The sequence below is a fragment of the Arachis ipaensis genome, chromosome B03 (genome assembly GCF_000816755.2).
Source record: "Arachis ipaensis cultivar K30076 chromosome B03, Araip1.1, whole genome shotgun sequence".
NCBI lineage: Eukaryota > Viridiplantae > Streptophyta > Magnoliopsida > Fabales > Fabaceae > Arachis > Arachis ipaensis.
This window is the reverse complement of record NC_029787.2, coordinates 14,140,639-14,168,405: the sequence shown is the minus strand read 5'-3', so window position 1 is coordinate 14,168,405 and position 27,767 is coordinate 14,140,639. Positions and strand designations below refer to the sequence as shown.

The 27,767-nt window shown below is 43.0% G+C and overlaps 1 protein-coding gene across 1 annotated transcript; it reads right to left on the bottom strand.

Moving 5' to 3' along the window:
• LOC107632564 lies at positions 6,922-10,912 on the bottom strand. The gene is made up of 4 exons (XM_016336232.1): positions 10,589-10,912; positions 9,509-10,049; positions 7,448-8,272; positions 6,922-7,028 (listed from the first exon to the last, which is right to left on the bottom strand). The coding sequence occupies exons 1-4, from the start codon at positions 10,910-10,912 to the stop codon at positions 6,922-6,924; spliced, it is 1,797 nt and encodes a 598-aa protein (XP_016191718.1).

The window sequence follows — 27,767 nt, the reverse complement described above, 5'->3', positions numbered from 1 at the left end:
ATTAAAATTTTAAAAGACCCATTAACTAATCCATTGTCACAAGTTTCTAGATTACATTAATATGTGGTATCCAACCTACTATTGTTGTATGTGGTTTTTCACTAATCAAGAATTGACGATTTGACGTATAATTCTCATATTCCTGGTCAGCACAAAACAAAACAAGTCTAGAAGTTAGGATGCAGTAGTCCTTTATTGATCATGCAAAAGAGAACACATTAGGAATTACTTTCTAAACAAGATGACCAACAAAATTTAATTTGTGCGTACTTTGCATTTTGCAAATACAATACATTATGTGGGAGTAGGGCACCATTAATTGAATTGTAATTATTTTGGCGGGTATAATAACAAACCAGCCAGAAGAAGCTTTACTAAAATAAGCCATAAGTCCATAACACCAACAAAAGGAGCATTAATTGATATACATGGTGGACTCTGATTAAGGGATATTAGTAAGGGTGTTCGCAGTGTGGTTTGGATCGGTTTTGAGTTAAAAATTCATCCGATCCGAACACTAATTTTACTTGTGGTGTGGTTTGAATTGGATGGTTTTTTTTTTTTTAAATTCGATCCGATCTGATCCAATTTCAAGCGGTTTGGATTGGATTGGATTTGCAGTTTTGTAAATTAAAAAAAAATAAATACATATAACAAGTCTCAGCATCAAATTTTAAATAATCAACAATATCTCAAAAAGCTAATGATAACATAATAATAGAAATAAAATTATAGGTTAGTTAAAATAAATAAATAACATTTTGAACATAAAATATTTATTAAATATAATAATACATGAATAATATAAAAATATATAACAAATTGAATATATTATAAGTATAATTGTAAATATAATAATAATATTATAGCACATTGTAATTGTATGGTTTGGATTGGATTAAATCGGTTATGAAAAGTAAATCCAAAATCCGATCCGATCTAACAGTTTGCAAAAAATAAAATCATATAAAATTAATAATTGAAAATAGTCAAATAATTTAACATATTTAATTAAATTATTATTTAATAATTTTCACAATACATGTGAGTCTCCATTATATATTTCTATCCTTGAAAATACGCAATGTGTTGTGGGTGTGAATCCGCTAAAGCCATTGTTGAGCCTCTATATATGGTGTATGTTCTCTTAGAATTAGGCTCCATACCCCACCATGTATACAACATCCCTCATAATATGTAATCCATCGACAACAACAATTAAACATTACTTAATTTAATGAATTCACATGCATATGTACATACATACCTACCTGGGTTTTTACAAGATATTGATGAGAGAGTATAGTGGAGAGTCCGGGACAAGATTTCCTCCATTGGGGCAACACGTAAATTGCGTGTATAAACCACGCACTACAAAAAAAGAGAATGCTATCACATGGGGTAAGTTGCTTGATCCAGGTTTAAGTAGAAGCTCACCCAATAAGCACCATCAATACCTAGCTATATTGTGGAGGTGGTTCAAGGGGGTGAGGTGGCGAGGGATCACGGTGGAACGAGAGATGTTGGAGAAGGTGTACGTGGTGGCAGCCGCCGCGGTTGCTTTTCGAAGACAGGAAAAGGAAACTGATGATTAGGCATGAAATTTAAAATAAAATATATAACTAAAAAATTTACTTTATCTAAATTCTAAATCTCAAAACTTAATCCTAGTTTTCTGTTATAAATTCTAAATCCTAAAATTTAAACTGAAACTCTTAATCTATCTCTACATTTTAATTTTAAATCCCAAATCCTAACTCTTATTACTTATTCTCAAACTTTAAACACCAAAATTTAAATTCTAAATTCTTACTCGAATTTTATATTCTAAATTCTAATCATCAATCTTAATTCAAATCCAAACTCTAAACTTTAATATTTAACCTTTAGCTTCAAATCATAAACCTTAACTTTTAAATTAAATCTAATCTTAAGTTTAATCCTAAATCAAAGGTACATAAATTTTAAAATCTAACGATAAATACTTAAATTTAAATTCTAAACCCTTAACTACAACAATATTTGTTGTTTATGGCTATATTTTAAAACTGTGACTATACATCAATGCTCATCATTTTTATTTTAGATCATATTTTTTTACCATAACCTAATCCAATATAACCATAGCTCTATAATCACTTTTTTTTTTTAATTTTTATCTAAGGTGATGATTGTTTTTAATCTCAGTTGTTATTTTTTTTTATCAAATACTTTTGGTCAGGGTCTACAACGATAAGTATATACTTTTTTTAGGTTATGATTTTTAAACGTGACTAAAAATTTTTTTTGTCAATAATCTATACTTAGGATTTTCAATTGTATTTTTATCTTTGCAATTTAATTTGATAAATTTTTATATTTGTATTTATTTTAATTAATAAATAAAAAATAAATAACCTTTTTATATATAAATAAAATAAACTTTTTTTATTCATTGGTATACATAATTTTTGTTTGGATTATTTATGAATTTAAATTCTAAAAGAAAATGTGAGTACAAGATAATTATGTATATATTTCAAATGAAAAAAATTAAATGCATGGATAATGAAAAATTTTACATAACTACGTCCAAAATCCATATAATTTGTTACAATGTGCATAGTATTAACTTGAATTTTTTTATTTAATTAAATATAATTTAAATTAAAAATTATTTAATTCGATAAAAAATATACTCATATTATTGTACTCATATGGTTAATTATGTTTATTTGTGTTCGGTAGGTCGGGTACCGGACGTTTCGGGTTAGGACCCTGAGGTCAATGCTTCGGATGGTGGGGAAGCTCGTCTGGTCGCGGTTTCCAGATTCCGGGTGAGCGAGGTCCCGAGCACTTCTGATGGAGAAGGGGGGGGCCACCTGCAAAGACACTCCGACGCCCTTGTCAGAATATGTGCAGGCGGAGAGAGTGATGTGTGAAGTGTGACGTACCTTGGGGGGAGAGCCAGTCTCCCCTTATATACATGTCAGTAGTGGGCCCTTCCAGTGGGCAGGCCCACACTCTCAAGGGGGTTGTCACACGGCTGTGTACAAGCCGTACGGGACACGTGTTCGGGTCGGGTGGAGGGCGAACCATCGGGCCGGCGAGAACTCGGGTCGGGTCGACCCGCGCGAGTTTTGGGCCAGGCCGTAACAGTGCCCCCGACGCGTCAGCGATGGTCGTGAAGGTAGAGAAAATCGAGATTTTACGTGAAATCGAAAAAATAAATAAAAAACGTAAAACGTAAAATCTTAACAAGATTTAAATCGTAAAATCGTCAGACTTAGTACAAATTTCGTAAAATCGATAAACTCATTTAAAATCGTAATATCGGAAGATTTTAAGAGTTAAATCGAGATTCTAGCTACTATGCGTGAGGGCCATGGGTGGCGCGTGATGTTTACCTTCGTGTGTTGTCGCTGGGTCGTCTGGTCGTGGGAGGGACGCGTCTCTTGTGCACGTGCCCCTTGATTTGCTGTGGCATTTGTTTGCCGTTTCGTTTTCCGCGCTGGGCATTTAATGCTCATAATGATTTGAAAAAACCCGTGCGTAAAGACTATCTTACCCCTGCTTCCTTTCGCGCTTCTTTGGGGGTGGTTTTTAAGTAGTTTTCGCCCTATCCACCTCCCACTCTTATCATTTCTAACTTCTTCTCTCCCTAACATCCAAAGCTTCCTGCGCGAACTCCTTCCTGCTTCAACTTTCAGCCCAGATTTCCTTCATCGCTCCAGGTAATCTTCTGGTTTCTTTCTTCTGATATCTGCGTTATGCTCTGTTATTGCGTGATTTGTTGTTTGCATCTACTGCATGGCTGGTTTTGTTTTTGATAAGAGGTTTTTCTAGTGTTGGGATAGGTGGGTTAGGAAGGGGAAAGCAAGAAAGGGGTTTCTTTCTTTCCGTGCTGCTCAGGGTAGGAAGATTTTTAGCCTCTTTGAGGATTCCTACCATGGCTTCAAAGATAAGTATTTCAAGGTTCGTCCCGTTAAGGGTCGCCATCCCTTCTGGTTGTCGTTAGAGGGGGAGCGCCTTATCCAGACTTACTGGAGCTTTGGCGCGGGGTCGAATCTTTTTGTGAAAGTGTCGTACAAGAGGTTGTCGGCTGTAGATAGGCAGATAGTGGACGTTCTTCTTGCTATCTTTGAAAAGAATCCCGTGAACCCCCACCTTCTTATGGGTGAACGGGAGGCCGGCCGGAGCTATATTCGTGAGTTCCTTTTCTTGTTTGCGTATGTTTCTTGCTTTATACGTTTGTCAGTTTGACGGCTAACGTTCTTGTTGTTTATCGCAGTGGAAATGTCTGCTACCGTGACTGGTCTTGAGAACCTGATGAAGACCATTTTTGATGCTAGTGATGATGAGAATGCCGAAGGGAAAGACGCCGGCAAGTCGGAGGGTCCATCGGGGGAAAAAACGGGCCAAGCTTCCCCTGCTCAGGATGCCGAAGCGTCGGGAAAGCAGGGCTTGGGGGATCAGGCTTCCCCTCTTCATGAGGAGGGACCTGCTGACGAGCAGGTGACTCACACCCCTCAACCGGATAGCGATGTGGAGCTTATCCATACTCCTAGGAAGCGAAAGATGTCTTCTAGCTCGGAAGGGGTCCTTACCGTAATGGAGAGGAATTTTGATGCTTCTAAGTTCATTGATTCCCAACTGATACCGGGGACAGAAGAGCATTTTCATGCAACCGAGCTGTCGGGACAAGCGAGGTGGATGTATCGCACCCTGCTTCGTGGGGCCGTGATAGCTCGGAAGGCCGAGTTTGAGTTATCCGGTATGGAGGCGCTTCGGAGGAAGCTTGAGTCTTCTGTTAAGGCGAATAATGATTTTAAGGTTCAAGTTGAACTCCTCCAGGGTCAGCTGTCCGAGATGGGGGGGGGAAGCTTAATGCTGCTGAGGAGAAGTCCTCGTTTGTTGCGGAGAGGTTGAAGGCGTCCGACGAGACCGTGGCCCGGCTTCTCGAGCGTGAGATGACGTTGGAGGGTCAACTGAACGCCGCTCAGGGTCGAGTCGTCGCGTTGGAGAAAGAACGGGAACAGGCTATCTCGGAGGCGAAGGCCGCTAAGGCAGAGGTCGTTGAGCTTAAGAAGAAGCTTAAGGTGGCCAAGGAACAAGGGAAGAATGCCATCTTGATGACCGAGGACGCCCTGAAAGCTCAGCTGAAGATTGCTGCTCCTGATTTCGAGACGTCGTCGATTGGTGTTTTTAAAACTATCCAAGACGGGAAGATTGTTGATATGCCGAGGAAATAAAGTCTCGTAACTTAGGATATTTTGTAGCGCATTTGCTGAACACAATGTTGATATTTTGTCGTTTTATTTGTCTTGAACAATTTACTTGTCCCGTTTCGTATGTTGACGCTTTATGAGTTATCGTCGTTTGATTGTTAGGATTTTTGCTAGTCCCATTATTTTGTCGTGTTGCCGTTACCGTGTAACCGTTTACTCTGGCCGGGCTTATTTCTTGTACCCGTCTCGCCGTTTTCGCATTTTGGCAGTAATTCGGACCGATTCGGTCGCGTAGTCGTCGAGTTGATTAAGGCGTATGAGCCGTCTGGCTCCCGGGGTGATCAGTCCCGGGGTGCCGTTTTAAGTTTGGTCGTGAGAAACGGACGTGGAGTAAAAGAGTTTTAACAATTAAGAAATTTGGACAAGTGAAAACTATTCGTCAGTTAGGCAAGTATTTAACAAAGTAAGCAAACAAGATGAATTAACTATGTGGACATGGCAAATATTAACTATTCGGCTAGACTCCCTGGTCGGTGAGCCGGTGGATCAGGAGTAGAACCTCTTTAGGTTACCTGCGTTCCATGTTCTGGGTACTTCCTTGCCGTCAAGTTTTTCGAGTTTGTAAGCGCCCTTACCGAGTACCTCCCTAACCCTATAGGGACCTTCCCAGTTTGCCGCCAGCTTGCCCTCCCCTGGGGTCGGGACGCCGATATCGTTGCGTCGCAGGACGAGGTCCCTTTCTTCGAAGTCTCGTTTGAGGACTCTTGCGTTGTAACGCAGGGCTATTCTTTGTTTCAGCGCCGTTTCTGTTAGGTGAGCAATCTCCCTTGTTTCTTCGATAAGGTCTTTCTCGACCCCTTCGCTCATGCCCGCGATTAGTAGTCGTGGGCTTGGTTCGCCGATTTCAACCGGTATTACCGCGTCGACCCCGTATGTTAGGCGAAAGGGGGTTTCCCCCGTGGCGCTTTGCTCGGTTGTCCTGTAGGACCATAAGACGGAGGGGAGTTCGTCGGCCCAGTTTCCCTTCTTACCATCTAGGCACTTCTTTAGACCAAGAAGGATGACTTTGTTTGCGGCATCTACCTGCCCGTTTGTTTGGGGGTGTTCTACTGAGGAGAACTTTTGCTTTATCCCCAGGCCAGAGAGGAATTCCATGAACTTCTTGTCGGTGAACTGAGTCCCATTGTCCGAGATAACGACCTCTGGGATGCCGAAACGGGTTATCACCTGCCTCCACATGAACTTCCGGCAGTTGGAGGACGATATGGTGGCTAGTGGCTCAGCCTCTACCCATTTGGTGTAGTAGTCAATGGCTACAATGAGGTATTTGACTTGTCCTGGGCCGACCGGGAAGGGTCCCAGGAGGTCGACTCCCCATTGTGAAAAAGGACGTGTAGTCGTTAGCGAGCTTAGTTCGGAGGCTGGTGCCTTGTGGAAGTTGGCGTTTTGTTGACATTTTGTGCACTTTGTGACAAATTCCTTCGAGTCCTTCATCATTGTTGGCCAGTAGTATCCTGCTCGGATGAGCTTCCTTGCTAGGGCTTTGCCCCCGATGTGATGTCCGCAACACCCTTCGTGGACTTCTCTAAGCACGTAGTCCGTTTGATCGGGGTGCAAACACTTCAATAGGGGCTGGCTGAGTCCCTTTTTGAATAGTTGTCCCTGTATGATTGCGTATCTGGCCGCCTCCCTTCTTAAGGCTTTGGCCGCCTTCTCATCTTCGGGTAACTTGCCGAGTTCTAGGAAGGTGGTGATGGGATCCAGCCATGAGGGGCTCGCCCCCGTCAGGTGGAGGGCGACCGTTGGCTCCTTCACCATACCCTGGATGAGCGACCGGTTACACGATCCTGGCTTTGTCCTCGCTAGCTTCGACAAAAGGTCTGCTCGTGTGTTCTTTTCTCTTGGAACGTGCTGGATAATGACCTCTTGGAACTGGCTCATCATTTGCTTAACCTTTTCCAAGTACTTTTGGAGGAGGGGATCTCGGGCTTGGTAGCTTCCGTTTACCTGCGAGGTGACGACTTGGGAGTCGCTGCATACTTCGACCCTCGTCGCCCCGACTTCCCGAGCCAGCATTAGTCCGCCTAGGAGAGCCTCATATTCAGCTTGGTTGTTTGACACTGGGAACTCGAACTTGGTCGATTGCTCATAGATGACCCCTGCTGGGCTTTCCAAGATGACCCCTGCTCTTCCGGACGTTTGGTTGGAGGCTCCGTCCACATGAAGCCTCCACCGTGTACCCGTTTTCTCGGGGGGATCGCCCGTTACCTCCACCAAGAAGTCAGCCATTGCCTGTGCCTTGATTGCATGTCGGGGCTCATACTGTAGTTCATATTGTGAGAGCTCGATGGCCCAGGTCATCATCCTTCCAGCCAAATCAGGTTTTTGCAGTATTTGCCGAATCGCCTGATCTGTCCTCACAACTATACGGTGACTCTGGAAGTATTGTCTTAACCTTCGGGAGGATACTAGGAGCGCCAGCGCCAGTCTTTCCAGTTTGCTGTACCTCAGCTCTGGTCCCTGGAGTGCCCTGCTCACGAAGTAGACGGGCTGTTGTGTCCTCGCTTCTTCTGTAACGAGGACCGCGGCAAGCGCTTCCTCGGTTACTGATAGATAGAGGTAGAGTGGTTCTCCGGCTCTGGGTTTCCCGAGGACTGGTGGTGCCGCTAAGATTTGCTTGAAGTGGTTGAATGCTTCTTCGCACGCTGGTGTCCATTCGAACGTCATTCCCTTTCTTATTAAGTTGAAGAAAGGTATGGCCTTTGCCGCCGATGCGCCGAGGAAACGGGACAAAGCTGTCAATCTCCCAGCGAGTCTTTGGACGTCTTTGATGCAACCCGGACTCTTCATTTGAAGGACAGCTTGGCATTTTTCGGGATTGGCTTCCACTCCTCTTTGAGTGATCATGAAGCCTAGGAACTTTCCGGCCTCCATGGCGAACGCGCATTTGAGCGGATTAAGCCTCATGCCGTGTTGTCGTAGGGACGAGAAAACATCGTTAAGGTCACTCAGGAGATCGTCAGGTCGGGCGGTTTTGGCGAGTATGTCATCTACGTAAACTTCCACTGTTTTGCCCAGGAGTTCGCTGAATATCTTATTCATCAACCTTTGGTATGTGGCTCCTGCGTTTTTTAGGCCAAATGGCATGACCTTGTAACAATAGATGCCTCCTGGCGTTATGAACGCCGTTTTTTCCTCGTCAGGTCGGTGCATCGGTATCTGATTGTACCCTGAATAGGCGTCCATGAAACTCAGATATCTGTACCCTGCCGCTGCGTCAACGAGCGCATCAATATTAGGTAGGGGGTAGCAGTCCTTGGGACAAGCCTTGTTGAGGTCAGAATAGTCCACGCACATTCTCCACCTGCCGTTGTGTTTTTTAACCAGAACCACATTCGACAACCAAGTCGAGTAATCCAATTCCCGGATGAATCCAGCTTCTAAGAGGCTGGCTGTTTGCTTGGCTACCTCGTCTGCCCTTTCCTGCGACATTTTTCTCCTTCTCTGTGCCACTGGTTTGGCTCCTGCCTTTACGGCCAGGTGATGCGACATGAGCTGGGGGTCTATCCCCGGCATGTCGGCAGGCGTCCAGGCAAAGAGGTCAGCGTTAGCCCTGATCATTTCCATCAGAGGCTCCTTTATTTCGTGCGGGAGGTTCCTGTTTATGAATGTGAACTTATCTTGTTCCTCGCCGACTCTGAACTTCTCCAAGTCTCCTTCTGGCTCTGGTCTGGGTTTGTCGTCTACCCTGGCGTCCAGGTCGGCCAGGAAAACCCCTGACGCCTCCTTTGATTTTTTCCTGAGAGAGAGGCTGGCATGGTCGCAAGCGACTGCCGTTTCCAAGTCGCCCTGGAGGGATCCCACGGATCCGTCATCGGTGATGAACTTCATCACCAGTAGTTTCGTACTGATAGCTGCCCCCAGGTCGTTAATGGTCTTTCTCCCCAGGATGATGTTATAGGCCGTTGAATCTCGTAATATTACAAAGTCTGCCATGATTGTCCTTCGTGTTTGCCCTTGTCCCACAGAGGTCGGGAGTGTGATGATTCCATCTGGCTTTATGAAGTGGTCTCCTAACCCTACCACACCGTGCTGGTGGGTCGTCAGGTCGGAATCTCTCAATCCCAGGGCATCGAAAACGTTTCGGAACATGATGTTTGAGTCTGCCCCCGTGTCTACCAGGATTCGTTTGACGAGGCCAGTTCTGACCCTAGCCGTGATGACCATGGGCGGACTTTCCGGCGCTTCGTCAAACCATTGGTCCTCCGGGCCGAAAGAGATAGGTGGGAGACCCTTAAGACCTCTACCAGGTAGAGCGGAGATCGCCAAGACCTTGGCATCTTTCTTCTGCGCCGATTTCGACCTCGGGGCGGTATTCCTGGCCGTCACCACATTTACCACCGTGAGACCGTGGTCGTCACCCTCTGGCTCCTGTCGTCGTCTTGTTGGTCGGGATCTGTCCTCGTTGTCGTTGTCCCGGTTGCGTCTCCTTGGTTCCCTTATAAGGTGGGAGAAATCGGCGAGTTTGCCGTCCCTGATAGCTTGCTCGAGGGCGTCCTTTAGGTCAAAGCAGTCTTGGGTCTTGTGCCCGTAACCCTTGTGGTACTCGCAGTAAAGGTTCTTGTTCCCTCCTGTCCTGTCCTTCAGTGGTCGGGGCTTCGACAGTATCCCCTTTTCTGCTATCTGTTGGTAGACTTCAGTGATCGATGCCGTAAGGGGGGTGTAGTTGGTGAACCTTCCGATTCGGGGGAACGGTTTGGATGGTTTGCTCGGACCGCCGTCCTTGGCGTGTTCCTTTGGTCTTTCTCTGGCTTCGAAGTGCCGGGATTGGTTGTAGGCGGGCTGACGTTTATTGGCAGCCACGACTCGGCTGACTTCCTCGTCATTAATGTATTCTTTGGCCACGCACTGGATCTCTTGCATCGTCCAGACGGGCTTCGTGGTGAGGTGTTTCCTAAATCCTCATTCGACAACCCGTTCGTTAAGCACAAACTCGCCACTGAGTCCGTTAGACCGTCAATTTCCAAGCACTCGTCATTAAAACGGTCCAGGTACTTTCTGGTCGGCTCTCCGGGTCTCTGTGTCACCCCCAGCAAATTGATCGGGTGTTTGGCTTTAACAATCCTAGTTGTGAACTGAGCCAAGAAGGCGCGGCTGATGTCGGTAAATTGGGTCACCGAGCCTTGCGGGAGGTTGTTGAACCACCGTATTGCCGGGCCCGCAAAGGTGACCGGGAAAGCGCGACATCTGACCTCGTCTCCCACCCCTTCTAGGTTCATTCTGGCCTCGAAGGCCGTCAAGTGTTCTAGGGGGTCTTGTGTTCCGTCGTACTTCATGTCTGTCAGTTTGTCAAAGTGTTTTGGTAATCGGACCTCGAGTACAGAGCGGTGGAAAGGGGTCGCTCCTATTATGACAGGTCCTCGGGCAGTTCTTCTCAACTCATTGTTCTCGCGGTAGGGTTCCTCGTTGCCTCTGTTCGACGCACGCCGCCTTTCGTGTCGAGCGTAGATAATGGGGTCGCGACTTCTTCTTCTGGGGCGTATCCGTTCCTCGGTGCTCACCGACTCGCATTGGGGGCTTGGCGTGCACCTCGAACGGCTTCTTGAACGGGAGCGGGTGGGGCTCCGCTCTAGGGAGCGTTGGTCGCGCTCTCTTTCTGCTAGTCTGCGCTCTAAGTCTTGCATTCTGTGGCGTAGTTCTTGCATTATCCTGGCGTGGTTGTCACCCGTCCCCCCGAAGGGGCGTCTCTCGTGAGTCTGCGTCGCATCCCTCGTGGGCGACCGTTGCTGCTGCCGGGATTCCGTCGCGACGGCGCCTCCCTCGAGTATGGGAGGCGCTACCTCGGAACCAGTCCCAGTTTGGACCAGTACGAAATCCATGAACGTTTCGTCCCCACAGACGGCGCCAATGTTCGGTAGGTCGGGTACCGGACGTTTCGGGTTAGGACCCTGAGGTCAATGCTTCGGATGGTGGGGAAGCTCGTCTGGTCGCGGTTTCCAGATTCCGGGTGAGCGAGGTCCCGAGCACTTCTGATGGAGAAGGGGGGGCCACCTGCAAAGACACTCCGACGCCCTTGTCAGAATATGTGCAGGCGGAGAGAGTGATGTGTGAAGTGTGACGTGGGCCAGGCCGTAACAATTTGATTCTAAAAAATAATTTTAAATATAAATATTGTCCATTTAAATTTAGTTTAATTGACTCCATCCTTATCAAATCAATTAAACTCAATTTAAATAAGTTGTTATTCCATCTTTATCAATTATTTTTGTAAATTTTGATTAGATCTATTTCAAAAATTGAAAGCCATGCAAAATCATACCTAAACCGGTGGATGAGTGCAGTTATTTCTGAATTGGTGGATGAGGATGACCAGCAAATGGCCGTTGCTGAGGTCAGTGATGAGATCGTAGACGGAGCGATGGAAAGAGCGGCGGCGGTGAAAGAAGCTCCGGCGATGGAGAGAGCGTATACGGAGAGAGGAAGAAGCTCTTCACTTGTGTGGAGTGTGAATGGATCGAGAGGGTAAGATCTGAGTTAAGGTTAACTCAATATTTTCGACGAAAAATTTTAAATTACAGATAGATTTTCTGTCTGTAATAATTTAATAAAACGCAGCGTTTTTGTTCATTTAATTACAGACGAATTTTTCATCTGTAACCATTTTCCACGAAAAAAAATTAATTTTTCTGACAGAATTATCGACGGATTCTCTTTTCCATCTGTAATTTATGCTAATTCATTTTTTTATTTTCCGACAAAAAATTTGTCAAAAATATCCGTCTGTAATAACTAGTTTTTTAGTAGTGAAATAAAAAACAAAACAAAATATTCAGGACAAAAAAACACAACAAAAAAAAAAGAAAAAGAAGAGAGTTGTGTTATCGTCAGAAAAAATTTTTTAGAAAAAAATTATTATTTTTATTACTTTGTATTTTATGTCTTTTGTCTTTTATTTCAGTAATTTTTTCTCTTATCGTTGTGTCGAATTTTTTTATTTTATTTTTATTTTTATTTAATTTTTAAAGTGCAATAGCCAAAGAGATTCAAGAGTGGTAAAAGACAAAAGTGGGGAGTTCAATAGAGGGTAAAAGTCAATTTTGAGAGTAAACATGAGTGTCCATCATTGAGTGAAACATGTGAGAGAATGATTGTGAGGTCCTTTCTATAACAGTTTGGAGGTTTATTGGTATGGCGGCCCACTCAGAAGATACTTTAGTTGATATGAAAATGATGTAAAGGGTCATTCAACACTTAATTAATCGCTTGAATGAATTAGAGGAATAGAGGTAGGAGGTAACACAGACATTGTCCAAAAATGCTAAACATGGAGCTTTCAAGAATCAATATCAGAATCATGTACATTCTGATGAGGACTCTGACGGGGCTACAACACCTCGATACAAAAGTTACGATAGCAATATCAATACCATTAAGATGCAAATGCCACCATTCAAAGGGAGAAATGAATCAGTGAAGACAAGATAGCGGAATGACGATCACCCTATATAGACTTGGGATTATATAAAGCGCCTCATGAAGAAGAGATTTGTGCCTTCGTACTATTACAGAAAAGTGCATCAAAAGTTACATAGGTTGACTCAAAGCTCCAAGTCCGTTGAAGACCACCATAAAAAATGGAGATGCTTATGATCACTGCCAATATAGAGAAGGATACTGAGGTTACTATGGTATGATTTATAGAGGGTTTGAATAAAGCAATTGCTGATGTGGTGGAGTTACATCATTATGTGGAGATAGAGAATTTAGTAAGTATGACAATAAAGGTGGAGCGACAACAACAAAGAAGAGCACCAAAGAAATTGCCTTATGCTAATCTAAAATGGGTTCACATAGAGTCTTATAGTAATGACACAAAAAAGCCTAAGTGTGCCAAATCCAAGGAGAAGTTGATTGATGCTACAAAAAAGAAAAATAATTCTATCTCTTCTTCATCTACTACCTCTAGGCATAAAGATATTAAATGTTCAAGTGTCATTATTTGGATCATTATGCTAGTGATTATCCGAACAGAAGGATAATGGTTATTAGAGGAGGTGATATTGTGTTTGATTCTGATCAAGATGATAACTCTAATTATGATAGTATGCCACTTTTGGAGGATTGTTCTGATGGTGATGTTTGATGCGTGAGCATCTTCTCTATCTTTTCTTAGTAAATTTGCATTCAAATTGTTGAGTTTAATCAAGATTTAATTACCTTTAGCCACTATGAATGCTACTTTGAGTTGTTTGCAATTCCTTTTTATTTCAGGTAGCATTCGGATGGATTTGACGGAGTTTTGCAGTAGAAAAGGAAGAAAGCCAATGATGCTGTCAACCCCGATTTCCTTATACTCAAATAGAAATAACTTGAGCTACAGAGGTCCAATTGACGTGATTTCAGCGTCATTAGAAATCTAACTTTCAGAGCTTTCCAACAATATATAATAGTATACCCTTTTCTTCCATTTCATGCTGCCTTCTCCACACTGAACTTGAAGTCATTCAAGTTCAGCGCCAGCATCAACTCACCAAAGGAAGTTTCGTACGCCACTCCACGCTGAACTTGAGAATTTCCAGGTTCAGCGTGGACTTAAAAAAAGCACAAGTTTAGCCACTCCCTCATCCACGTTGAACTTGAGAATTTCCAAGTTCAACGTGGACCTCAATAACTCAAGTGGTCCCCAATTCATTCCAAAGGCCGCACGGATTGATTAAATTAATTTTGATTTAAACTTTTATTTTATTTATAATTAGAAAAAGATATTATTTAGTTTTTAGGAAATATATTTTTCATTAATTAGGATTAGATATAAAAAAGGGAAAAGAATCAGCCCTTCGGGCTCTCTTCTCTTCTACCTCATTCAGAAATTTACAGTTTTAACGAATCTTAGTTTTTCTCTCTGAATCATGAGCAACTAAACCTCCACTGTTAAGGTTATTACGAGCTCTGTCTATTGTATGAATTGATACTATTATTTTTCTATTTTAATTCATGTACTGATTTATAATTCAAGAATTGTTTTCGTTCTTTATTTTATGAATCTGGGTGGAACGGAAGTATGACCCTTGTTAGGGGTAGCAAACGGGCCTAAACCTATTGGGCCGGTCCGCGTAACCTGCCAAAAAAGTCAGGCTGGACTAAAAAATTGGGACCGCCAAATAGCAAAAGCCCGCCTAATCCGCACCGCTTAAACCGCAGGCTTTGGCGGGGCGGGGCGGGCTTCCCCGCCGGGCTTAGTATTTTTTTGGCAATGGGTATTTTTACAATTTTCTTTGCCAAAACTCAACTTCTCCCAACCCAACTTACAAGAGAATGAAGATAAAAATTGAAGTTTTTGTACTTGAACAACAGCTTGAAAACATATTCTCCTAAATTTCTAATTATCTGGACTTAACGGGATACGTGACATATAATCCTCTTATATTTGGGTAATTAGGATTTTTGTGGCATATAAACTAGAATTGAACTTCACCCTCTAATTGGAATTAAGTGACCAAGAAATTGGCGGTTAATGAATTTTAGAGGAGACTAAAAAGGTCTAAGGAATTAGGATTTAGTCACTTATAGTTTGCCATGAATTAAATCTTGCATGATTAAAATAGTTAGTTAAAAAAGTCAATCCAGAAAATAGATAACTATGAAGCCTTAACTGTTTCTCAATATATCACTCACAACTTGTTTACTGCTTGCTTTCTGATTTACTGAATTTACTGTTAATGCTTTTGAACCTTCAAACACCAATTTCTATTTGTCTAACTAAATAAATCACTTAACCATTGTTGCTTAGTCCATCAATCCTCGTGGGATCGACCCTCGTTCACTTAAAGTACTACTTGGTACGACCCGGTGCACTTGCCGATTAGTTTATGGGTTATAAATCCCACACTAATGTTGAATATGCAGTCCACGGTGAATCTCTTGTTAGACGTGTCTTGAATTTGCAGATGAAAGAAAGATAGCTTAGAACAACGTAAAAAAAATTTTTCACGCTAAATGTTTGGTGGGTGAAAAGGTGTGAAGTTTGATTATTGATGGAGAGAGTTAGACTAATGTGGTCAGTACACTTATGGTAGAGAAATTGGACTTGACATATGTTTGACATCCTAAACCATAAACCCTGGGTCGAGCTGTCCGAACCGGGATGTTCAGTAGCGAAGCGACCGACCTGTTCAGGTCAAGCGGACCGACTTCTTTACGAAGAACTCGGCCAAATCGACAGCAAAGCCCAATAAAAGGGCCCAAATAGAGGAACACGACCCAAGATCCAAAGGCAATCCCAGCCTATAGAGATAAAGGCGGTTCTGTTGAAGATAAGCTGACCTCACCCAAAGATAAGATAAGATAAGATAAGATAACTAACTTATCTTATCTAAGAAGGTCACTTCTCACCATTATAAATACACTGGAGTACCCAGGTATAACTCATACTCTGATTCTACAATAAACCTGTTTAATACCCATGCTAACTTAAGCATCGGAGTCTCTTGCAGGTACCCCCCACCCTCCGGTGGCCAAGGATCAGCAGTGCAGCAAGTCGGACACAACAGCTCCGGCCGTCATCAGCCAGCCAGACACGTCATCTCCGACCAGTACAGAAGATCTCATCCGAGATCGACCTCCAGTTTCAGGTAACCCTCGGAACATTGGCGCCGTTGCTGGGGAACCTGGAAGTCATCCCAAAACCATGGCAGACGGCCATGATAACGACCACGATTCAGATCTAGAAAACAGAATACCACACAAGAACGCAGACACTACGCTAAAGGATACCCCGGAATCCAACGGGGACAAAAACTCACCAAATCCGGGAGCCATGGAAGCACTCCAAGAACGTTTAAAACAACTTGAGAAAGAAACCGAGCAACAACGGGAGATCGGAAAAGATCTGCAAAGAGAGGTACGGCGACGACGAGAACTAGAAGAAAAACTACAGCAATTAGAGGCCGACCTCAAAATGAAAGCTCCTCGGACCACTCCTGAGGAAACTTCACGCAAAGAACAGGACCCATTCACCAGGGAAATTATGAAGACCAAAATTCCAAAAGACTTCAAGCTTCCGGATATGGTTTTGTACGATGGCACCATAGATCCCAACCACCATCTTAGCAATTTTAGGAGCAGGATGTACCTTACCGATGCCTCAGACGCCATTCGCTGCAAAGCTTTTCCAACAACTCTCACAAAAACGGCGATCAGATGGTTCGACAACCTACCTCCGAAGTCCATCACAAACTTCGACGACCTGACCAAAAAGTTCCTGGCCAGATTCTCCATCCAGAAAGATAAGGCAAAGCACGCACCCAGCTTACTAGGGATCAAGCAAGGAGATCGGGAGAGCCTCCGCAACTACATGGAAAGATTTAACAAAACATGCATGGACATACAAAGTTTACCAACAGAGGCTGCCATCATGGGGCTTATCAATGGCTTACGAGAAGGGCCTTTCAGCCAATCCATATCAAAAAAGTATCCTACCTCCTTAGACGAAGTACAAGAGCGAGCAGAAAAATACATCAACATGGAAGAGAACGCTCGGTTGGGAGAAACCTCAAAATATGGGGCCTCCTACCGAGACAAAGACAAGGACTCCAAAAAGAAAGAAGATCGACAAGGTGAGAAGATCAAAAAGTACCACAACTATACTCCTCTCAAAGCATCCTTGGTCGACATACGCAAAGAAGTCTGCCATACAGAGAAAATTCCCCCAGCGCGACCACTCAAAGGCAAAAGGGGAGGAGGAAATCGGAAGGAATATTGTGAATACCACCGGATTCAAGGGCACTCTACCAACGAATGCTTCGACTTGAAAAACATCATAGAAAAATTGGTAAGAGAAGGCAAATTAGATCGATTTCTGGCCACCCGGGATAATGACCAAAGAAAAAGACGGAGAAATGAAGATAATGGATGAACTGAACGGTCACCTCGGACACCAGAAAGACACGTCCACATGATACACGGCGGATTTGCAGGAGGTGGGATCTCCAAATCATCCCGAAAGAGATATCTCAAAGAAGTATACCACGTTGAGGGAAAGGAGGAAGCACCCGACATCCCGGCGATAACATTTACTAAAGAGGACGCATCCGGCATCATTCCGGGACACGACGATCCCATGGTCATCACAATTATATTAGCAAACGCCAATCTACACCGCACACTAGTGGACCAAGGGAGTTCTGCCGACATCTTATTCAAAACAGCTTTCGACAAACTCGGTTTAGACGAAAGGAAACTTAGAGCATACCCGAACAATCTATTTGGACTAGGAGACACCCCGATACAACCGTTGGGATACGTATCGCTACACACTACTTTTGGAAAAGGGAACCAATCTAGGACCCTCAAAATAGACTACATAGTAGTCGACGTAAGTTCAGCCTACAATGCTCTCATAGGTCGGACAACACTCAATCAACTCGGCGCAATAGTCTCAACCCCACATCTATGCATGAAATTCCCAACTACAGAGGGGATAGCTACTGTAAAAGCAGATCAAAGGATGGCACATCGTTGCTATAACGAGAGCTTAAACCTCAAAGGAAGAGGAGAAGAGTTTCATACAATTGAGCTTGGCGGAGCTCAACGTCGGGAGGAACTTCGTCCGCACCCAGAAGGCGAGATAGAGAAGGTTCAGATTGGAGATACCCCGGATAAAACGACTAATATCAGCACGGTCCTAGGAGGAGATTCAAAAAACTCACTGATACAATTCCTGCGAGATAATGCCGACCTCTTCGCATGGAAAGCCGCAGACATGCCAGGCATAGACCCTAAGTTAATGTGCCACAAGTTGGCGGTCTATCTAGGATCTCGGCCGGTGCAGCAGAAGCGAAGAAAACTCGGACCAGAGCGATCCCGAGCTGTGGAAGAACAAGTGCAAATGCTACTGGAGGCAGGATTCATAAGAGAAGTCAAGTACCCACTATGGCTAGCCAACGTTGTTCTGGTGAAAAAATCAAATGGGAGGTGGCGCATGTGTACCGATTACACCGATCTCAACAAAGCCTGCCCAAAAGATCCATATCCACTCCCAAGTATTGACGCCCTGGTAGATGCTTCCTCTGGATATAGATACCTATCATTTATAGACGCCTATTTAGGATATAACCAAATCCCCATGTATCCACCAGATCAAGAAAAAACATCATTCTTGACACCAAAAGCGAACTACTGCTACATCGTGATGCCTTTCGGTCTCAAAAACGCGGGAGCTACTTATCAAAGGTTAATGAATAAAGTCTTCTCTGCTCACATCGGGAAAATCATGGAAGTTTACGTGGACGACATGTTGATAAACACAAAGCGAAAATACATTACTGTCCGACCTGTCCCAAGTATTCAACACTATAAGGAAACATGACATGCGACTCAACCCCGCAAAATGTACCTTCGCTGTTGAAGCAGGCAAATTCTTGGGATTCATGCTCACACAAAGGGGAATCGAGGCAAATCCAGACAAATGTCAAGCTATACTCAACATGAAAAGCCCAACCTGTGTCAAAGAGGTACAACAACTCAACGGAAGATTGGCCGCCCTATCCCGATTCTTAGCAGGAGCTGCGATAAGATCTCTCCCCTTCTATGCTACTTTAAGAAAGGGAAAACAGTTCGAATGGACGACAGAATATGAGCAAGCTTTCCGGGACTTCAAGGAGTTCTTAGGACGGCCACCTATCCTATCTCGACCACAAGAAGGAGAACCACTTATATTATATCTCGCGGTAGGAAGCCGGGCGATAGCCTCAGCACTAGTCAGAGAAGACGAAAATGGGCAACAACCCGTCTACTTCATTAGCAAAGCACTACAGGGATCTGAGCTGAATTACCAGAAAATAGAAAAATTTGCCTATACCCTCATCCTGACATCTCAACGACTCCGCCCATACTTTCAGGCTCATACCATTAAGGTCAGAACTAACCAACCCATAAAAGGAATACTGCAGAAAACAGATTTAGCAGGCAGAATCCTACAATGGGCAGTCGAGTTATCAGAGTTCGACCTCCAATATGAAGCTTGGACGGCCATCAAATCACAATATCTGGCCGACTTCATCGCAGAATTCACAGATACCCCGGAAACTCCCACAGAATGGAATCTCTACGTGGATGGCTCCTCAAATAAAACTGGAAGCGGCGCAGGCATGATAATAGAAAGCAACCAAGGAACCCAAGTTGAGCTCTCCCTCAAGTTCGGGTTCCCGGCCTCCAATAACCAGGCAGAATATGAAAGCACTGTTAGCGGGTTTGAAGCTGGCTAAAGAAGTCGGAGCTCAAAAACTCAACATTTACAGCAATTCACAAGTAGTCACATCACAAATAACAGGGAGCTACCAAGCCAAAGATCCCACCATGAAAAAATATTTGGATAAAACCAAGGAACTGCTTGGACAATTTGGGGAATATATAATCTGCCACATACCCCGCGAACGAAATGCCCGAGCTGATGCACTCTCAAAACTAGCCAGCACCAAACCAGGGGGCAACAATAGAAGCCTCATCCAGGAAATGTTGCAAAACCCATCAATCTCGGAAGAGGAACAAGTCCTGGCCATAACAAGTCAGGACCAAGGATGGATGACTCCCATAATCAATTACCTCAAAGAAGGAACACTCCCCGCAGAAGAAAAGGAGGCAAAGAAGTTAAAAAGGGAGGCACAGTACTACACCATCATAAACAACATCCTATACAAAAGAGGAATCTCAATACCTTTACTAAAATGCGTACCGACCTCCAACACAAAGGAAGTGCTAGAAGAAATACATAGCGGCATTTGTGGTAATCATCTCGGAGCGCGAGCTCTCACCAAAAAAGTACTCCGGGCAGAATTCTATTGGCCAACTTTACAAAAAGAAGCCACAGAATTTGTAAAGACATGTCCACCATGTCAAAAACATGCCAACTTTCACATCGCCCCACCAGAAGAGCTCATCAACGTGACTTCACCTTGGCCATTCGCAAAATGGGGACTCGACCTTCTCGGCCCCTTCCCACAGGGGTCAGGAAAAGTTAAATTTCTCATAGTGGGCGTAGATTACTTTACAAAGTGGATCGAAGCAGAACCCCTAGCCAATGCCACCACTCAAAGAAGTCGGAAATTCTTATATAGAAACATCGTCACAAGAGTCGGGATTCCATATTCAATAACTACAGACAATGGCACTCAATTCACAGACGCATGCTTCAAAAAACTAGTAGCCGACCTGAATATAAAGCACCAGTACACCTCCGTCAAGCATCCACAAGCCAATGGACAGGCCGAAGCGGCTAACAAAGTCATATTGGCTGGACTAAAACGGAGACTACAAAATGCAAAGGGAGCCTGGGCAGAAGAGCTGCCATAGGTCCTATGGGCATATCGAACAACTCCACATTCAACCACGAAGGAATCCCCCTTCCGATTAGCATACGGAACAGAAGCAATGATTCCAGTAGAAATCGAGGAAGGATCGCCAAGAGTAGTTCACTACAATGAAGGAGCGAACTTCCAACTTCAGAGAGAAGAGCTCGACTTGTTACCCGAAACCCAAGAAAGAGCTCGAATCAGGGAAGAAGCTCTAAAACGTCGAATGGCTTCCAGATATAATCAAAAGGTGGTGCCGAGAAGTTTCATAGAAAATGATCTCATCCTAATCCGAAATGATATCGGAACAACTCGACCAGTTGAGGGAAAGCTGGCAGCAAACTGGAAAGGACCCTACCGAGTTATAGAAGTGCTTGGAAAGGGCTACTACAGACTGTCCGAACTCGATGGACGGGAGCTTCCCAGGTCATGGCACGCCTGCAACCTCAGAAGGTACTACAGTTAGAAAAAAGTATACAAAAGATCTCATCATTGGATGCACTCTTTTTCCTGAAAAGGTTTTTTAATGAGGCACCAAGTTAAGACTCAGACGATCCCATATGTATATATTTCTACCTTTTCTTTTAAATAAAATATTTTTGAGATATTCTACAAAGATTTCAAGATGCATTAATCTGAAGTATTCATCGTCCGATTATAAAGCGACAGATCGACATAAAGTGAAAAATAATTTCACTGTACGATCACGATAAAGACAAATTGTCCGATAAAGGTGAAAACGTGATTCACCCAAAAGATGATCTAGAGATGACAACCACTTTCTACAAATCGGCAAAGATGAACACAGAATAATGCAAGAAGTTATCGAAAGCAATCTTAAAAAGAACCTGACGAGGTCTTACGGATCGCTAAAATAATAACTTTAAAGACTGGCCGACATTGCCAAGTCGGACCAAGTCAATCCAAGTTATAAGTAAACCCTGGAAAGAGGTCTGGCCAACCCTATTAAAGAGGATTACTTTAACTTAAAAGGGCTCGATACGACAAAGTCAGCCCAAAACTAAAAGTTATCAAAGTAGTCCCTGAAAGAGATCTGACAAAGATCCAAGAAAGAGGACTACATATAACTTAAAGGAGACCGATATAACCAAGTCGGACTCCTACTACTACTAAAAGTTATCCAAGTAGTCCCTGAAAGAGATCTGACAAAGATCCAAGAAAGAGGACTACATATAACTTAAAGGAGACTAATATAACCAAGTCGGACTCCTACTACTACTAAAAGTTATCCAAGTAGTCCCTGAAAGAGATCTGACAAAGATCCAAGAAAGAGGACTACAAATAACTTAAAGGAGACTGATATAACCAAGTCGGACTCTTACTACTACTAAAAGTTATCCAAGTAGTCCCTGAAAGAGATCTGACAAAGATCCAAGAAAGAGGACTACATATAACTTAAAGGAGACCAATATTACCAAGCCGGACTCCTACTACAAACAAGTTATCAAAACAAATCCCGAAGGAGACCTGACAAAAGACCCAGGAAAGGGATTACAAATATAACTCAGAAATAGACTGCGAAAACAACTTGGGGACCAACTTGAAGGAATCGGTTACGAATCGTCAGAAATAAACCAGAGCGAGAACGAACAAAAAAAAATCAAGTTAGACCTACCTAGCCACAACCACAAAGGATTCAAAATACAAAATACGAAAACAATCCAAAAGAGGTTAAGCTGTAGGGTTCCAACATTCACAGAAAAAGAAAAGTCAAGCGCAAAAGACAAAGTTATCAAGGCTAAAAAGCCTCGGAGGCAACCAAAATCTACCACAAAGAAGCTAAAGCATGCTACCATTTGTTTTTATAAAAAACAAAAGTTGCTGGGCAAGCAACAGGAAAGCGTCAGCAAAACATAAAGAGTTTAAAAAAGCCCACAAGCCGGGCCAACTACATTTCCAGAATAAAAAGCTAAGAGTCAGAAGATTTTTTAGCAGCATCAGGCCGAGGAGACGGAGGCCGAGTCTGGAGAGGAACGGCATCTACTGTACCGTCATCCCGATTCAAAATCTGGCAGTCGGGATCAGAAACAGGAGGGCCAACCTCGGCAGGGGCAGCAGAAGTCGACACCTTGGTAGAGGTTACAGAGGGAGGATCGACAGCATCCTCATCCTCGTCATCAGGGACAACCTTGCCATCCCTGACAACGTTCTCCAAGCTAAAGAGGCTCAGGTCAGCCTCGGGAGCAATAACCCGAACTTGTGCCTTTAGGTTTTCATAGGCAGCAGTTACACTGCCAACAAGGTGACCTTGAAGTTCAGAGTAATTCTCCCGGGCACTCTCCAATTCTTCCCTTAGGCGCAACACCTCCCGGTAGGACGTCAAATAACTATCCTTATGCCGCATAGCCGTGTCCTCGGCCAATTTCAGAGAGCCAGCCAAGGAAGCAGAAATAGCTTTTTCATTTTCCAAATCTTTCTCCAACCTGGCCACCCTTACTTCAAGCTCCCCCTTCAAATCCTTCATCCAATCAAACTCCTGTTTGGCCTCCTCCATAAAAGCTTTAGTGGCATGGAGAGGAAGACTTTGAGCAGTCCGATATAGGGCCGCCCCCATGTGTGCCAACTTGATGCCACTCCGGGTGATATAATCAAAATGATGAAGAATCGACACGTCGTCCATAGGAAGAACACCATAAGGGCCAACTTGTTGATCTACAAACTCAACTGCATCAAAGTCAGGAGCGTCAAGGTTGAAAGGTTCAGCTGTTCTTTGCTTCTTACTAGGAGGGGGACCAGAAGCCGCAACGGAAGATTGTGGAGGATCAACCTGACGGACTCGAGGAGTAGGAATTGCTCTCCTCGGTCCGGGAGAACTCGGTATAGGAGGTTTAACCAGAGGCTGAGAAGATCCCTCTCCAGTCGCTTTGGCCGAGAGGTTTAGTGCTGCGGTCGCCTTCTTCGCCTTCTTATAGGCCCTCATAGAATCGTTATTCTTTGACATCTCTGAAAAAGACAAAAAATAAAGACAAGTTACAACACAGGAGAAACACAGCCCAGGAGCAAGTATAAAAATAAATCAGGCAGTACCCAAAGCAGCCCGAACCAACGATGGATCACTCAAAAATCTCTTCGTGTCCAGGTGGGGTGGCTTCCCCCACAAATCTTCAAGAACGACCACAAAGGCCCGTTCAACCTCACTAAGCATTTCCCACGTATAACGTGGCACTCTTACATTCTTTTGCCACTCCAGAGGAAAAGCAGGTTCATCATTTTCATCAAGAAAAAAGGGGCGAACCCCCTCAATGGCACGGACCCGGAAGAAGTAGTTCTTAAAATCTTTAAACGACTCATCATACATGGCAAAAACTTTATGCCCCTGGGCCGACCTGAAAGAAACCCAGGAAGCTTTCTTTTTGGAGGAACCTCCAGGTTTAGCCGAGACAAAAAGATAAAGGAAAAGAGTTTCAGAAGGTGTTATGTCCAACTCCTGACAAAGAAGTTGAAATATTTTGATAAAACCCCAGGAGTTTGGATGAAGCTGGGACGGAGCAATATTACAGGACCACAACAAGTCAGTTTCAAAAGCAGTAAAAGGGAAATTAACGTTTAATTGACTGAAGAAGTATTCATAAGCATAGAAGGAAGGACGCTCCCCCTCGACGGAGGTCGGAAAACAAACTCTCTCATCGGAATCAGGAGCAACAAGCTCATAATCCCCTTCGCGGGCACTACTACCACAAATCCTATGGCGCTTCCTCTGCTCTGTGCAAAATTCAGCATCCACAATGGAAACACACAACAAGACAAGGGAGTCCAGCCAATCGGACATCCCCTCGGGAACTCTGGAAGACATCTCTACAATGTTATTGCGAGAAGACATGAGGCCAACTAATCCTACAAGTAAGAAAAAAGATGGGATTACTAAAAACATCTCGGACAAGGGAGAAAACAACTCAAACACGATACAGACGAACACGCAGAAAAAAGAAAAATCCCAAGACCCAAACCAAAGTCCTGGGGCATCCTTTGGAGGCAATAATCAGGCAGGTTTTCAGGAAAAATCTACAGCTCGCATCCCAGCATCTCTCAGAAAGCATTCAAACAGCAAACATTTTTTCATCACAGTAAAACACAGAAATTACAGTCTACCAAGCAAAAAGCATTTCCAAAATCAAAGAACGCCAAGAGGAAATCATCAAAGGTGCAAACTTTTTCAGAATCGGACGAAAAAGAAATCTCCAAACAAAGCAAGGAAAAGGCAGACTTTCTATCGGTACCAGACAGGAAACAACCAGAAGCAACAAAATCCTAGAAAGCCTCGACGAAAATACCAAGAGAAGGCATTATAAGTGACAAGAAAATACAAGACCAAGAAAAAGATTCAAACTTTCAAACATGCAAAATCAAAACTGAAGACGAAGCCATAAAAGAAACAAGAAAGCTAGCACCAACCTGGAAAAAGCCGCAAGCTTCAAGAAAATTGAGAATGAAAAGACGAAATCTGGAATCGCCCCCTCACGAGCAGAAAGTACGAACAAAAGTAGTATCGCAAAGAGAAACGTGAAACTCCAGGAGAAAACAGAAGCTTCAGACGCCGCAACGCAAGAAAAATTGAAACAAGGGTGAAAAGCAGAGAATAAAGGAATAAGTGCGAAGAAGTTACGAAAAGGGCGAGTTAGAGAAACCGTTTCTGGGTTTTTCAAAATAAAAAAAACCAAAAGGGAAACGGGGCAATTAATGTTAAAATTAAATGAAGGCATTAAAACCACGCACGTTCCCAAAGCGCCGAAATAAAAGCGCGCGCTTTTAGAGGAAAAAACGTTCTACATTCAAAAAAGCTTCTACAAAGGAATCGACAAAATGCTTGAGTTCGGCTTCACTAAAGAAGGACTGAAGTCAAGAACTCGGCCTCAAAAAGAAGACCGAGCTCAACCAGGGGCACTGTTCATACCCTAGGTCGAGCTGTCCGAACCGGGATGTTCAGTAGCGAAGCGACCGACCTGTTCAGGTCAAGCGGACCGACTTCTTTACGAAGAACTCGGCCAAATCGACAGCAAAGCCCAATAAAAGGGCCCAAATAGAGGAACACGACCCAAGATCCAAAGGCAATCCCAGCCTATAGAGATAAAGGCGGTTCCGTTGAAGATAAGCTGACCTCACCCAAAGATAAGATAAGATAAGATAAGATAACTAACTTATCTTATCTAAGAAGGTCACTTCTCACCATTATAAATACACTGGAGCACCCAGGTATAACTCATACTCTGATTCTACAATAAACCTGTTTAATACCCATGCTAACTTAAGCATCAGAGTCTCTTGCAGGTACCCCCCACCCTCCGGTGGCCAAGGATCAGCAGTGCAGCAAGTCGGACACAACAGTTCCGGCCGTCATCAGCCAGCCAGACACGTCATCTCCGACCAGTACAGAAGATCTCATCCGAGATCGACCTCCAGTTTCAGGTAACCCTTGGAACAGTTACACGAATGGGTTCTCTTTTGATTTTAATGGTCATAAGATCACTCTTGCTCCATTATTACCTAAGGAGATTAACCTTGATCAATCAAAGTTTCAACAGAATACCAAGCAAAAAATAGGATATGAGGTAAAAGAAAAATCTTAGGAAAAAGAGACCATGAGAGAAAAGAATTTAACAAAAGGCCCAAAAGTGAGTGGCAAAAAAGAAGAGTGCATGTCATGAGAATAGTGCATATATAGAAAAAAATGAGAGAGTTGAGAAAAAATTGTAATTTTTTTTTTTGCAAAAGAAAGAGTTTTAAAGAATGCTTTAATAGGCAAGAGATCTATAATTTTGGTTTGGTTTCGAACGATTTTATTATCTGACACAAACTTAATCCAAAATTGCCAAATAGTTTTGTTTCTTTGTTGCAAAAATTTACAGATGTCTTTTCTACTGACGTGCCAAGTGATTTTCCTCCATTACGAGGGATTGAACACCAAATTGATTTTATTTCTGGAACTAGTATTTCTCTTAGACCAGCCTATAGGAGTAACCCTCTAGAGACAAAGGAGCTTTAAAGGCAAGTGGAGAAATTACTAGCCAAAAGTCACATCTGGGAGAGTACGAGCCCATGTGATGCACCAGTTTTATTGGTTCTAAAGAAGGATGGTATTTAGGGATGTGTGTGGTTTATCGTACAGTCAATAAGAATATGGTAAAGTATCATTATCCTATCCCTAGATTAGATGACATGCTTGATGAATTATATGGTGCATGCATATTTATTAAAATTGATTTAAAAAATAGGTATCATCAAATTAGAATAAAACCAGGGAATGAATGAAAGACTGCATTTAAAACAAACATGGGTTATATGAGTGGTTAGTAATGCTTTTTAGATTAACTAATGTACCTAATACTTTTATGCGTCTAGTGAACCATGTTTTTTGTGATATTTTTTGGGTAAATTTGTTGTTATTTATTTCGATGATATTCATATTTATAGCGCTTATTTGGATGATCATTTATTACATGTTTCAGCTGTTGTGGAAGTGTTTCGAAAAGAGCATTTATATACCAATCTTAAAAAGTGCATATTTTGTATTGATAGAGTTGTGTTTTTTAGTTTTGTTATGAGTGTGAGTGGAATTGAGGTTGATGAGAAAAAGGTGAAAGCTATTCGAGAATGGTCAATGCCTAAGAATACTTCTAAGATAAGAAGTTTTTATGGTTTAGCTGGATTTTACAGGAGATTTGTGAAAAAATTTTCTACCATTGTTGCACCTCTAACAAAGGTTATCAAAAAAGATGTTGGGTTTAAATAGGAAAGGGAACACGAAATTGCATTTTATACCTTGAGAGATTGTTTGTGATCTGCCTCCATTCTTTTTTTTACCTAATTTTGATAAAACTTTTGAAATCGAATATAATACTTCTAGGATTGGTATAGATGTTGTTTTGATGTAGAAAAAGCGGATCATTGCATATTTCACTGAAAAGTTGAATTTAGCTCAATGCAAATAAAATCTAAATTTATGAAAGATGCAATATAAGTTAGTTTAATTTACAACGCTTGTTCACTCAATCATCCAAAAATGTGTCTCATTCTTTTATTTCCATAGTTAGTTTGTATCTAAGTCATAGTAGCCTACAAGTTATATTTTTTTTTTCTCTTTCATTCTATTTATTTTCTTAAAAGGAAAAAGAATAATCTAGAAGCGAATCGACAAAAATACATATAAAAAGATTAAAATAAATAAAAATATACATTAAAATTTGTAAATATCAAA